At 45.0% G+C, this 15,307-nt stretch overlaps 1 protein-coding gene across 3 annotated transcripts in view; it reads left to right on the forward strand.

The window, feature by feature from the left end:
• Positions 1-31: 31 nt before the first annotated feature.
• The window catches only part of TBC1D22B (TBC1 domain family member 22B), a 72,792-nt gene continuing 57,516 nt past the window's right edge, over positions 32-15,307 (forward strand). For all 3 annotated transcript variants that reach the window (XM_084890830.1, XM_084890828.1, XM_084890829.1), the window contains exon 1: positions 32-251. In XM_084890830.1, the coding sequence (XP_084746956.1) occupies positions 196-251 (56 nt within the window). In that variant the 5' untranslated portion in view covers positions 32-195. The remainder of the gene's footprint in view (positions 252-15,307) is intronic.

Genomic DNA, 15,307 nt, shown 5'->3' on the forward strand with positions numbered 1-15,307 from the left:
CGGCCGGGCAGCCCACCAATGGCAGCGGCGCTGGATGCAGGGATGCCCACATCCAAGATGGCGCTCCCAGGCGCTGGGAGCCGTTGACCGGCGGCGGGGAAGCGGCCTGGGTCGGCCCTCCGATTGCGGGATCCTGGGGGCATCTCGCCGGGTACCCCGCTGGCCCGCCTAGAAGGCCTGCCCTGGGCCCGAGCCATGGCTGCCGAGAACAGCAAGCAGTTTTGGAAGAGGAACGCCAAGCTGCCGGGGAGGTGAGCCCAGGACGCTGAGTGGAAGAGGAGATCGGACCAACCCTTCCAGATCCCCAGCCCTAAACCCCGCGGGCCTGGGGCGCCCCCGCCCCCGGGAGGCTGTGTTGGCACCCGGGGCTGGGGGGGTTGGGGGGGCTGGGGCTGCTGGGCGGGGGCAGGGCAGCTGTCAGGCGGAGGGGCAGGCGGTGGACTTTGGGGGTGGCTGGGTGGGAGTGGGAGCAGCCGGATCTGGGGGCGGAGGGCGCGAGAGGGGTTGCCCTCAGCCTGGAGGTGGCCGAGTCCGGCGTGAAGGACCGTGGAGTTGGGTGAGTAGCCAGTGCCCGTCCTGGGCTGGGAGGGCCATCCCCAGAGCTGCTGCTTACTTTAAACACAACTCCCTCTTGGGGGTCTCCGCACGCACAGGTGGTTGTTTGCAGGGGGATGGCCCCTTCCCTCCGCCCCCAATTCAGCACGTACGGATATTTTTCCTGGGCTCCCCTAGTTCTGCTGGGAGCTTGGGACCGGCGGGGGTGTGTGGGGGAGGTAGAGAAGTGAGGAAAACTCTCAAGCTTGACCTTATTTCATCTTGAGTTGGCCCCTTCCCATGAGGAATTATTGCAGGGTGACCCGAGAATCGAGGTTATTTCTTTGGCATTTATTTTCTAAGGATTTGTTGAACCCCATGTGACTCCTTACCCTCATGCATTGTGATGTTGTGCAAAAAACGTTTTCATGCACCAAGTTTTTTCATTCTTCAGTTGTTTAGCTACTTTCTCCCCATCCCCCTTTTGGTGTATGTTGAAATGCTTAGCAATTGCACATCCATCAATCCGCTGTTGGTTTACAGTTTCAATTTGCTTTGGGCAGAGTCCTGAGAAGTAGAAGGACAAGCGCATGCTTCAATTGTGAATTCAAGATTTCTGCCAGCTACAGTCTACTTGGTGATGAAATTCATGTTGTGCTCCACATTCTACCTTTCCTAATTGATTCTGGGATAATCCTTTGAACTTTTTTTTTTTTTTTAATATAGCATAAGAGTAAAGAAGGTCAGAGGTGGCTATATAGCAGTCTTATTTTATTTAGGATCCTATTAAACATATAGAGAATAGAGAGGGAATCAGCTTTTAGTAATACAATATTAAAATCACACAGAGGAATGCAGAGATAGCTTCAAATTAAAGTCCTGTGGAATTACAGCGTTAATATTAATGCCAAAGACTTTTATGTTTTTAGATAAACACCACTTCCTGCCAACTGATTCCTTTTCCTTCCTGATCTAGTGAGCTCTCCAGCCTCACTAACTGTTCACTGGGGTTTTCCATAGTGACATCATTAAATGTTGACATCCTAAGGCTATAAGCAGAATCAATGGGAAACTGTTCAATGTGGGACATGGCATGGTATGTTGTGCCTACTGACTGCTAGTTGTTATTAACCGTCTTCTGTTTTCTATATATCCTTTTTTGGACTATAGGAGTAGTCACCTTTTTCAAAGCACTACTTGTGTAGGATAGAAAGGGGGGTGTCTCTTTAGTTTCTACAAGTTTCTGGCTTTCTTTTTCATTTTGAAGAGGACTCTAGAGAGGGAGAGGAGAAACCACTTGAGTACAGGAAGACTTGGGGTATTATTTGGACTCTTACCTGTACAATGAGGGACAGATGATTTGCTCAGTCTCTCTAGGCCTCAGTTTCCTTGTCTATGGAAAGAGGTTAAAAATACCTTCCTCAGGGTTACTGTGAGGACTAAATTAAACACCCTGTTTGCAAAGAGCCAGGGACAGTGTTTATTGAGCACGTTATAGTTGCTCAGTAAACACTGGTTATCACTTTTACTGTTATTGCCAGAGCCAGTAAACACTGAAAAGAATGTTTCCCAGATCCTTACCCCAGCACGAGGTGTTTATATTCATTGTTTATCTTAAGGCATTAAAATGAGGCCACAATTCATAATAGTTTCTAGTGCTTGCTTGTTGAAGGGAATTTTATTTAGTTGTGGTTTTAGCAAGGAAGCCCCAGGAGCCCCTGGTTGTGGGAGAAAACTATTTTGAGACAGTAAGTGCTTTGATTTAAGGAAAATATGAGGGCATTTTCTCAAGAATAGAATTTTTACATGTGTATTCTTTCGGTTTGAGTGAAGAAAAACTTTCTCTGTGGTGGTAAAATGGCATAGGTCGAGGTCCATGAATGCCTAGAAGTGAAACTAGTTCACTCCTCTTTGCAAATTGAAAGGGAAAAATTCAGTGATGGCAGGTTACTTTCAGTTTCTTTGATTAAGACCTGACAATGTTCACGATTAGAAATAGGAATTTTATTTAGTAAAATAGCCTAAGTTCACAATGAATTACCTAAGCATCCTTTTTCAAAACAGATTTACTGAGATATAATTCACATACCATAAAAATTCATGGATGGTTTTGTAAACCATCATCACTAATTTCAGAACATTTTTACCCAAAAATAAACCCCATATATATTAGTAGTCACTCTCCATACGCCTTCCCACACCCCAAACCCCCAAACCCCTGCCCCTGGCAACCACTAGTCTTTCTGTTTGGTTTATCTATCCTAGACATTTCATATACATGGAATAATGTAATATGATACCTTTTTTAATTTATTAAGCATGTTTATTAAGCATGTTTTCAAGGCTCAGCCTTTTTATGGCTAAATAATATTCCATTGTATGAATATATCTCATTTTGTTTATCCATTCATCAGTGAATGGACATTCGGGTCATTTCCACTTTTTGGCTATTATGAATAATGCTATGAAATTCATGTGCAGGTTTTTGTGTGGATGTATGTTTTTCTTTTAACACATTGCGGACCAGTAGTTTTATTGCTAACTTTACCCAGTGGCCAAATTAGTTTCTATTGACTGAGTACAAAATGTTTTACATAATGTTAAAGGCACACTTTAAAATTAAATACCAATTGCATTTTGAAGTTATTTATTACATGTTTTTACAAGCTAATATCTTTTTAAAATATGATTGGCCACAAGCCTTAGAACAGAAAACACAAGAATTCTGTGATCTGTCCACAATGTGTTAAGTATATGTAGGCGTAGAATTGCTGGGTCTTATTGTAACTTGATAGAATTAAACTTCTCTTTATTATATTTAGCTAACACCTCTACCATGTCACATGTTTCAGAGAGGAAGGGAGTGGGAGAGAGAGAAACATCAATGATGAGAGAGAATCATTGATCTGCTGCTTCCTGCACTGCACACCCCCTACTGGGGATCAAGCTTGCAATCCAGTGCCCTTGACCAGAATTGAACTTGGGACCCTTCAGTCCGCAGGCCTATACTCTATCCACTGAGCCAAACCAGCTAGGGATTGTTTTATTTTTTTATTTTTTTTTAATCCTCACCCAAGAGTATGCCTTTATTGATATGCCTTTATATGCCCCGACCAGGTATTGAACTTGCAACTTGGGTATGTGCCCTAACCCGGAATCAATCCCGTAACTTTTGGTGCAGGGGACAAAGCTCCAATTAACTGAGTTAACGAATCACCTGGCCAGGGCAAATGAAACACCTTTTTAAGTTCTCTGAGTTATTCCTAAGAGCCCAGTGTACTTTTTTTTTTTTTTTTTTTTTTTTTTTTTTTTTTTAATTCTTGATAGTTTTACAGTTGTCTCCCATTTCCCCCTCCTTTATCCCTCTCCTCCCATGTCTTTACCACCCTATTGTCGTGTCCTTAGAGCCCAGTGTACTAAATATATCAAGTATTCCTGGGAAGATAGGAGGCAGCATGCACTACATGGAAGCTTTCAGCTAGTAATTAAATAAATCCTGGAGATCTAATGCACAGTATAGTGATTATAGCCAACAATACTTTGAAGTTGCTAGGAGACTAGATCTTAATTGTTCTCGGCACAAAAAAGAAATGATAATTATGTGACATGGTTAGAGGTGTTAGCTAACATTTTAGTGGTAATCAGTTACAATACATTGTACATCTTAAACTCCCACAATGTTTATGTTAAAAAAGAAAAAGAAAGAACTTACTGCCCAAGTTCAAATCCAAGCTCTGCTACTTTCTACCCGTGGGACTTTGGGTAAGTTATTTAATCTGTGAGCCTAGACTGCTCATATGTAAGATGGGGGTAGAGTATTTAACCCATAAGGCTATTATGAGAGTTAAATGAGGTAATGCATAGAAAGAGGTACTCAATAATATTAGCTGTTATGAAAATGCCTAGAGGACCGGTGCACGAAATTCATGCATGGGGTGAGGGGTTTCCCTCAGCCCGGCCTGTGCCCTCTCACATTCGGGACCCCTTCGGTAGGGTCCCTAGGCCTGGCCGGTGACAGGGCCTATTGGAGCTCTCCTTCCCCGGCTGCTGGCAGCTGGCCCTGCCACTGCCACTACTTGCCATCTGTGCAGCACTGCCCCACCCGTTGCCTCTCTGAGGGCGACAGTGTGTGGTGTGATTGCTTGGCTGGCCTGGGCCTCCTCTGCGGAGCGATCGCTGACCAGCCCGCACACCACCACTGCGTTGCTGGCCAGTGGGCTGGGCCTCCCTCTGTGGGGCTCTGCAATTGATCACCCAGCAGAGGGAGGCCCCACCCACTCGGCTGTGACTGATCACTGTGCAGAGGGTGGCCTGGGCCTCCCTCTTTGGGGTGGTCACAGAGCCCCCACCCCCACCCCCTGATCCATCGCCCTGCCAACATTGGCCTGGGTCTCCCTCTGTGGGGCGATCATGGAGCGATGGCAGGGCCCCCTGACCAATCACATTGCACCTGCCTTGGCTGGCCTGGGGCCAGTGTGTGTGTGTGTGTACCAGAAGGTCGTCCAGACGGTTGTTCTGCTGTAGGTCGTTTGGTCAACTTACATATTATACTTTTATTATTATATACTAGAGGCGCTGTGCATGAAATTTGTGCATGGGATGGGGGTCCCTTCAGCCCAGCCTGCACCCTTTCCAATCTGGAACATCCCTCTCCCAATCCTGGACTGCTGACTCCTAATTGCTCACCTGCCTGACTGCCTGATCGCCCCTAACTGTCCTCTCCCTGCCGACCTGATCATCCCTTACTGCCTCTGTGTGCTGGCCTGATTGCCCCTAACTTCCCCCTGCTGCCGGCCAGGTCACCCCCCTGTCAACCTGGTCACCCCCAACTGCCCTCCTCACCGGCCTAGTTGCCCCTCACTTGCCCCCTTGCCAGCCTAATTGCCCCCAACTGCACTCCCCCCCCCCACCAGCCCCTGCCAGTCTGGTCACCCCTAACTGCTCCCCCTGCCTGCCTGGTCACCTCTTACTCCCCCTGTCTCCCTACCAGCCTGGTCACCCCCAACTGCCTTCCCTACTGGCCTGATCACCCCATGCAGCCTGCAATTCAGTCATTTGGTTATCCTTCACTAACCCCTGCCAGCCTGGTTTCCCCATGCAGCCTGCTTGTTCAGTCATCTGGTCATCCCTCACTAACCCCCCTGCCGGCCCTGTCATAGGCAGCCATCTTGTGAGGGCATGAGGGTTAATTTGCATATTACCTCTTTATTATACAGGATAGAATAGTTGTAATACAGTATGTCCTGTTTTTATTTGTTTTCCCCCTTGCTCTAGTTTGTGAAACTGGAATTGAAAAACTTTGATTAGTAGTGTATCTGGAGCCTCCAATGAATCTCAGGTGGGAAAAAAACCCAACCTATTGTTAATTAAGTAGAGAGCTTATAGAGGCACCAGAAGCCTAATGTGGGACAGTCATGGTGTCAAGTGTTCTTTAGCCATGAAGAGTATGCTTTTGAGCAGAGATTCTCAAACCCTGGTGAGTCCCCAGGAGAGCTCGTTAAAACATAGATTGCCAGGCCCCACTTCCAGAGTTTCAGATTCTGAGGTTGAAAGGGACCTAAAAAGTTGAGCTTCCCAAGTGAGACTGCTGCTGCTAACTGAGGAGCTGCACTTTAAGAACCCCTGAGAAAAGAGTCCTGAATTGAGGGAAAGAAACATGAGTTCTAGCGATGAAAGCTTTTGCCATATGGATCTTAAACAATTAGCGTATCTCACAATTAACATGTCCAAACAGAACTCAATTTCCACATGCACCATAAATCTATCTTCCCCCCCTCCCCCACAAAGCTATTCTTTCCATCTCACTTAATGGTCCTAACATTCACCAAGTTCCTCAGACCAAAAATCCTAATGTCTTTATTCCTCTCTTTCCCTTCCTGCCACATCCAACTAACCAGCAAATCCTGTTGTTTCTTCAGATATATTCCAAATCTGAGTAGTTCTCACCACTTCCACCCCTACTATCATGGATCAATCTGAGTCCTCTCTTGCCTGAACTGCTGTAGCCTTCTAATTGGTTTTCCTGATTCTCTTCTGGCTCTCTTACACACCTCTCATTTATAGTTAGAATAAAATCCAAATTCTCCGAGTCTTCCAGGAACTTCATGGTTGGAAAAATAGGCCAAGTTATGGACTTTGATCTTTATCCCATTAGAAGGTTGACGAGGGCTGAGACATGATCAGATTTGCATTTATAAAAATATTAGAGGCCTGTTGCACCATGAGATTCATGTAATAGGCCTTCCTCCCCTTGGCTTCCAGCACCAGTTTTCCTCCAGCAACCGGTACCCAGGCCTTCACTCCGACCAGAGTCTGCCGTCTTCGTCTGCGCTACAGACTCTGCCAGTTCATCTTCACTGCTTCGCTGCAGACTCTGGCCGGAGCCTGCCATCTTCGTCTTTGCTGCGGCACTCCACTCCTGTAGATCCCTTCGCGCCCCCGCCGCCCCCCCCCCCCCCACCATAGCAGGCGTCCTACCCTGCCTTGCCACTCCACACCTGGAGCAGCTGGGCGGCCGCCATCTTTGGGCTTCTAATTTGCATACTCACTCTGATTGGCTGTGGGTGTAGCAGAGGTACGGTCAATTTATATGTTTGTCTATTATTAGGTAAGATCATCCTGGGTACCCTGAGAAAAATGGCTTGGACCAGTGTTTTTAACGTTTAGGGGTGGGGACACATAGTTGCTGTTTTGGGTGGGTTAATTCTGTGTTGTATTGAAATATAGGATGTTTAGCATCTCTGGCCCTTGTCCACTAAGTGTCAAGAAGGCCCACCAGTTATTAGGAAAATTACCCTTCTCACATGCACTTACACATTTCCAAACACTTGAGTCCCTCCACCCCCCTGACTCTTCCACCCACTACTGCACCTCTGCTGGGAATCAGAGGGAATATAGTTAGGAGGCTACTGCCGTCAGTGAAGGGAGAGGCTCAGACTAGGGCAATGGTGAATAGAGGTCAAGATTGAAAATACCTACATGCAGCCTTGGTAAATCGCTGGTTTTGGGGAGTGAGGGAGAAGGAGGGACTAAGGAGGTGTCACTCCCAGGTTTCTGGTTTAGGTAATCTGGTAAGACTTGGCTTAGAGAAAAAGCCAAATTTTAGGGCAAATTTAAATTTAAAACTCCATAATTGATTTTCTGCTTTATGAATGAGAGGTTTGGATTAAGTGAGCTCTAAGGCCCTTACCAGTTCTGAAGTTGAGTGGTAAGTTTTAACTTATCAATTCCAACTCATGTCACTCCACTCACACCCAGCAAGATTCCTAGTAACAGTGGGTGAGGTGGGGGGTGCTGGTGGAGGGCTTTTCTGTCTTGTGGTGGGGGTTGCCAGTGGGAGGCTTTTGTCTTTGAAAATAGTGAGTAAACACTTTTAGCGCTGCTGGACATCTGAGTGTCATGAAATTTGTAATTGACTCCGAAGACCACAGCCGGGGAGGAAACTGAGGCCAGGGGAAGCGGGGGGGGGGGGGGGGGGGGGGGAGCTTGTCACAAATCACACTGCAGACTTACTGACACCTGGTTCATGCTCTCTCTGCTACTGTTTCCTCGTCCCCCGCCCTCCATCTCTGCTAAGATTAAGACACCCTCTGTCAAAGCACCTCAGCCAATCCACGGGAGTGGCCTTCCCGTGAAAAGGTGCGGATGAGACTTGGAAGAGGAGCGACGAGTGTGAGCCAGAGCTGGCTCCTTCCCGTATTCCTATTTCCAACCTTTCTGGGAAGGGCTTTTCCCTCTTTTTAAGCAAAAGTGTTTGTTGTGCAGCATTGTCTCACACACCAAAAGGTGGCAAGTTCGATCCTTGGTCAGGGCCCATACCTAGGTTTCGGGTTTGATCTGAGGTGTGCCCTCTCTAGTGTCCCCTTCCTCTCTGTTGGTTTTTAATCAATTAAAAAACTACAACATATCCTTAGGTGAGGATTTTTAAAAAATGTGTTTGGCCCCGGCCAGTGTTTCTCAGTGAATAGAGCACCAAAGGATTGCAGGTTCGATTCCTGGTCAAGGGCACGTACCTGGATTACAGGTTCAGTCCCAGACCTCACATCAATGTCTGTCTCTTTCCCTCTCCCTCGCCCCCCACACCGCCCTCCCTCCCTTTCACTCTCCCTAAAAATAAAAAAAAAGGTGTAAAAGTAAAAGAACTCTTCCTTGCATTAAATGAAGTTGAGAAAAGTGTCTAGTCATTTGAATTCTGAAGGAGCCTTCTCTATCATTTGGTCATTTTTTCATAATATTAATGATTCTGATAGTAGACTGGGTTGTAATGGTTCACGCCTGTTTGGGCAGGTACATTACAACCTGTCCTTAGCCTGGATATGTTTTACTAATAAAGTAAGCGAAGATACTAAATTGTCACTGAAACAGTGTAGATCCCCTTTCTGGAAGACTTGGATCAAGTGGGAGTCTGAACCTGAATTAGGTGCCAACGCTTGGTTTCAAATTGGATAGTTCTAAGTTCTATTCCCGTGTTTGCTTTAGCTCATTTGTTAGTGCTAAGCAAACACCTGTTGATTTTTCCACCAAGGTTTTTGCTCTGTTCCAACTACCTAAACCCCGTAGGCCAGTACATTCTGTGTTGTTGGTTTTATTAAAGGGATTGATGGAGTTTTGACAGGGATTTTGCTCTTTTGTCTCCACTGTGGCATATCCTGTGGCATACTTTGCTCTGCCTAGCCAAGCTCTGCCAGCCGATGTGGTTTCTCTGAGATGTGTTTGCCTGTAGCTTTTAGGTCTAGCTTAAAACAGAGGCTTGGGTTTTGTCGAGTTCCAGTCTTCACTCATTAAGTTTTGTTAAGTGCCTGCTGGTGTGTCGCCCTCTGCCCGGTGGTGAAGGGGTACAAAGACCTGCACCACCACTGCTCCTTAGAAGCTGAAAGTCGGCTTGGCACGCTGCCCCTGTGAGGATGCTGTGGATTAGTGACTTCCCAGTTTTTCCACTAAGCGTGTGTTACTTTTGCGATCAGAAAAACTTAAAAGTGGGGCTGGGTTAAAACACATTGCTGAGTGAGAAAAGCAAGCTGTAGAACAATACATATGGTGTGCAATCTTCGATGTGAAGTTTTAAAGCATAAGAAGTGTTGTATATTGTTTATGGACACATGAGGATATGTCAGAGCATAACAACAGGTGGGGAGGATTTCATACCCACTTTAGGATATTGGTTATCTCACAGGGAGAGAGGGAAACGGGACTGGGGTCTGCCATTGGGACTTAAGTAGTATCTCTCTAACGCTTTAATTTCTTTTAAAAAAGGAATGAAGAAAGGAAGGAAGGAAGGGAGGGAGGTGGCACTGGCCGGTGGTGCTCAGTTGGTTGAGCATTGTCTCATGCACCGAGCGGTTATAAGTTCGATTCCTGTCAGGACACATGCCTGTGTTGCAGGCTTGATTCCTAGTAGGGGGTGTGAGGAGGCAGCCAGTGATGTTTCTCTCTCTCTCTCTCCCTTCTTATCTCTCTAAAATCAATAAAAACATATTTTTAAATTTTTTATTCATTTTTAGAGAGAGAAGAAGGAAGTGGGAAAGACTGAAACATGAGACAAATATCACATCATCTCACTTATATGTGATGAGAATGAAACATCCATCAGCCGCTTCCTGCACACCCCTTACTGGGGATCGAGCCCACAATGCAGGCCTGTGCCCTGACTGGGAGTCAAACAAGAACAATGCAGAGGCCAGCACCCAACCAACTGAGCCACATTGGTCAGGGCTAAAAACATATTTTTTAAAAAATAAGTAAATATATAAATAAATAAATAAATGTATGTTTATTTCTTCTCCTGAAAGATGAGATGAACACTGAAATGTGACAAATGTTAACCTTTGTTAAATCAGAGTAATGGGTTCATAGATGTGTATTACAGTTTTCTCTGTATTTTTATTTGTGTTTGAAAATGTGAATTATATGGTTTTTATACTTTTTTGGAGCTTTTTTTTTTTAAATTGATTTTTAACAGGGAGGAAAGGAGAGAGATAGAGAGCTAGAAACGTTGATGAGAGAGAAACATCGACCAGCTGCCTCTTGCACACCCCCTACCGGGGATGTGCCCGCAGCCAATGTACATGCCCTTGACCGGAATCGAACCTGGGACCTTTCAGTCCGCAGACCGACATTCTACCACTGGCTTCGGCTTGGAGCATTTTTTTTTAAAGTTTGTGTCAGGGAGATCAGACAGCTAGCTATAAAATTAAGTAATATTTAAAATAGAATTTATGATTGAGAGTCAAAATGAGTCATATATACAGTGTGCTTCCATTTATATAGTTTTTTCTTTTTAAAATATATTTTTATTGATTTCAGACAGGAAGGGAGAGGGAGAGATAGAAACATCAATGATGAACTATCAACAATTATATATATATATATATATATATATATATATATATATATACACACACACACACACACACACACACACACACACACACACACTGCCCTGGCTGGTTTTGCTCAATGGATAGAGCATCAGCCTACAGACTGAATCTGGTCAAGGGCATGTACCTTGGTTGCAGGCTCGATCCCTGGCCCCAGGTGCCGGCGTCACCTGGTGTGTGCAGGAGGCAATCAATGTGTCTCTCCCATTGATGCTTCTCTCTCTCCCTCTCCCTGTCACTCTCTAAAAATCAATGGAAAAATATCCTCAGGTGAGGATTAACAAAAAAAAAAAAAGAAAAAGAAAGAAAGAAAGAGAAATAAAAAGAAGCGAATGATGAGAGAGAATCCTTGATTGGCTGCCTCCTGCATGCCCCCTACTGTGGATCAAGCTCGCAACCTGGGCATATGCCCTGACTGGGAATTGAACAGTGACCTCCTGGAATTGACACTTAACCACTGAGCCATATCAGCCAGGCTCATTTATCTAGTTTTTAAAACATGCAAAAAATACTATTCATCCTACCTAATAAAAGAGTAATATGCAAAGTAACCATCACTCCACTCCACAAGCCACATCCACCATCCAATCAGAGCACATATGCAAATTAACCCCAACCAAGATAGCTGCGGCCACAGAGGCTTGGGTTTCTCTGGCAATGGAAGAAGCCAAGCTTTCCGCCTGCCCTACCACGCCTAAGTGTCCACTCTAGGCTACCAAGTGTCAATTATACAAGACACATAAGTCCCAAACAGAATGGCTGCCGCCATGGAGCGAGCAGGGGGCTTGGCTCCGCTCCAGGCTACTGAATTTCAATTGTAGAAGGTAAATTCCAGATACCAGGGCCTCCTCTTGGGTTGCCAGGGGGCATGGCCGGCCTGCAAACCACCACAGGCCCCTCGCCCAGGCCATCCCATACCCCAAGGGAACCCCCACCCTGATCTGGGACACCCTTCAGGGCAAACCAGCTGGCCCCCACCCGTGCACCAGGCCTCTATTCTATCTAATAAAAGAGTAATATAAAGATTGACCATCACTCCAACACACAAGATGGCTGCCCCCATGTGATCAAAGGTCCTGCCCCCATTTGGACACAAGATGGCCACCACAAGATGGCCAGCAGGGGAGGGCAGTTAGGGGTGACCAGGTCGGCAGAAGAGGGAAGTTCAGGGCAAACAGACTGGCAGGGGAGCAGTTAAACATCAATCAGGCTGACATGGGAGTGGTTAGGAGGTAATCAGGCTGGCAAACAGAAACGGTTAGGGGCAGTCAGGAAGGCAGGCAGGTGAGCAGTTAGGAGCCAGCAGTCCTGGGTTGTGAGAGGGATGTCCGACTGCCCTCAACATTGGAGAGGGTGCAGGCTGGGCTGAGGGACATCCCCCACCCCTGTGCACGAATTTCGTGCACCGGGCCTCTAGTAGAAAATGAAAACGTAAAAAAACAAAAACTGAGGCTGAAAAAAGCCAGATTCAATAAAATGGCTTTCTAGGAAGGAAGGGAAAGGCTTACTGGTGCTTCGGGTCTATAATGCCTTATTTCTTATGTAAGTGTTGACCATAAAGGACCTAGTATTATGATCTAAACCTAGTTCCTTTTTTAAATAGTTTATTTTTTCCATTGATCTACATATGCCTGCTCTTGTGGATTTACAATAGCTAAAATCTGGAAACAGCACAAGTATAGATGAACAGATAAAAAACTGTATACATTTACATAGTGGAATACTATACAGCTCTAAAGAAGAAGGATCTATTACCCTTTGAAACAGCATGGAGAGAACTGGAGAGTATTGCGCTAAGTAAAAAAAGCCAGTCAGAGAAATACAAATATCACTTGATCTCACTTATATGTGGAATCTAATGACCACAATAAATTGACGAATAAAATAGAGCAAGAGGCATGGGAACATGGAACAGACTGATGAATTTCAGAGGAAAGAGGGGTGGGAGGACAGGAGGAGATTAACCATAGAACTTATGTGCATATAGCATTGCCCATGAACACAGACAGTAGGGTGGTAAAGGCCTGGGGTGGGGCAGGAACCGGGTGGTGGGAGATAGGGCGGAGAAAAAAAGGGGGGAGCATCTGTAATACTCTTAACAATAAAATTTTTATTTTTAAAAAGTGGTATTAGCCCTGATTTATGTATCTAGGGAACCAGAGAAGGCATGGGTTATTGGATGCTGGTGCAGGGTCAGAGAATGTCTCCTGGCAGGGGAGTTGGAGTGGGTGTGGAATTTAAAGGGAATGTTTCAGTATGGATACACTTTTGAAAAGGGAGTAGGGAGAAGAGCCTGACTTAGTAACTTAGGTACGTTTGGAAGGCAGAGTGGCGACCCTCCTGCTCTAGAGTGAGTTTGGATTTGGGAGAAGAAGGGATGGTACAGGTGAATTATAAATGCCAGGAAGTGGAGCACCTTAATTGCCAGGCTTTTAGTCTGTCTTAATTTAATCTCTGTGATCACCTCAGTTTCTGTTTTCTAACTTCTTGCCTGTCCTTTTTAAGATTCAATAAACTAATTAATTATACAAATTGTTTGAGGTCTAACGCTGTTTGGTTCAAGAATATGTTAACAGATTTCGTTTGGGCTCTGATACCTTTGCTGATGAAATCTGTCATCACTTATGGCCTTTCTGGCTGTGCTGACATCTTTAAAACATGCCCACTTTGATTTTAAATTCCTTTTCAGCATAGTAATTGATGGTCTTTGGCCCATAAACCTGCACAATTGGGGTTGCTTTTTTCTGCATATATTACTGACAAGTGGTAATACTCTTTTTAGGAGAGGATCTAAGGATCTGAAAATAAGGGGTCTTCTTTTTCTACCCAGTAAGCTAACCTAACTGGCCTGTTGATATCTTCTTGAAATTTATCCTCCGATCTTTATATTGTACTCCAAAGAGGCTTGTGAACTTGGAGAGTTCAAGTGTACTCCTCTTAGAGTATTTGCAAATGTTAAAATACAAATCAATGGCTCTTTTAGTGTTTTTGTTTAATTTTTGTTTTGTCTAAGCCTTTTCTCTGGAAGCCAAACTTTCACATTATTCTTTGATCCCTCTTATTTTCTCTCCTAAGAAACTGTAAACACATTAAAGTTGTTTTGTTTGTATTTCTATAGTAGTATATGAAATGGTTTTTTATAGACTACTTAATAACTGTCCAGAAAAGTTTAGGAGTAGAGATTTTTATAGCTAAAAAGGTAGGGAATCCTACATAATAAAAGCCTAATATGCTAAGTGTCTGGTCATCCAGTTGGCCAATCAAAGTGTAATATGTTAATGATATGCTAAGGCCACTCAACCGCTCACTATGACGCGCACTGACCACCAGGGGGCAGACAGTCAACTGATCAACTAGTTGCTATGACCTGCACTGATCATCAGCAGGCAGATGCTCCGTAGGTTAGCTTGCTTCTGGGGTCTGGCTGATCGGGGACTGAGTAAGATGGACAGACACACCCTGGATCCCTCCTGTGGTCCCGCCCTGGCTGGCCAACCTCTCTCGTCCCTCCCTGGCTCTGATCTTGCACCTGTGGGGTGCCTAGGCCTGGTCTGCACCCTCTCGCCATCAGGACTGAGAGACTCCCCTCCCACCCCACCCCCACCCCCAGTGAATGAATTTTGTGCACGGGACCTGTAGTGTATTCAGAACTAAAGATCTGTACACAAGAACATTCCCTCTGGAATCTTAGTAGGAATCAATATGAAAATAATTAAATTGGCTACATTTTTATTTAAAAGCAACTTTAGGATCACATCAGTGATGTCAAATAAGGTACCTGGTAAACTTTTTCTATTTTCTAAATGTTGGGTGAGGAATAAATTACAAAAATGGGAGGTAGATAGAAAGTCATTTCTTTGCCGAAACCGGTTTGGCTCAATGGATAGAGCGTCGGCCTGTGGACTGAAGGGTCCTGGGTTCGATTCCGGCCAAGGGCCTGTACCTTGGTTGCGGGTACATCCCCAGTAGGGTACATCCCCAGCAAGAGGCAGCTGATCGGTGATTCTCTCTTATCGATGTTTCTAACTATCTCTCTCTCTTCCTCTCTGTAAAAAATCAATAAAACATATATTTTTAAAAAAGAAAATCATTTCTTTGGCACTGAGTGTGTCCTTGGTCGCATTTTAACATTTGCAAATCAACCTCACTACCTGCTAGTGTTATCACCCGCCAGGAATTGTGTTAAAAGGGCTTTTTGCACATTGTCTCATTTAAACCTCCCAATCCTCTTAAGATTGCTTAATTTATTTCTTAAAAAGGTGATACAATTACATAATAATAACTGGGAAAGGCACAAAAAGGTTTGCAGTGAAAACTAAACCTCTATGCCGCTGGGTCCTCCAGTCACGCAGTTCCTTTCCAAACCTCTTGCTACTGCTATCTTATGTCTTCTTTCT

The sequence above is a fragment of the Pipistrellus hanaki genome (genome assembly GCF_964339955.1).
Source record: "Pipistrellus hanaki genome assembly, chromosome: 7".
NCBI classification, from domain to species: domain Eukaryota; kingdom Metazoa; phylum Chordata; class Mammalia; order Chiroptera; family Vespertilionidae; genus Pipistrellus; species Pipistrellus hanaki.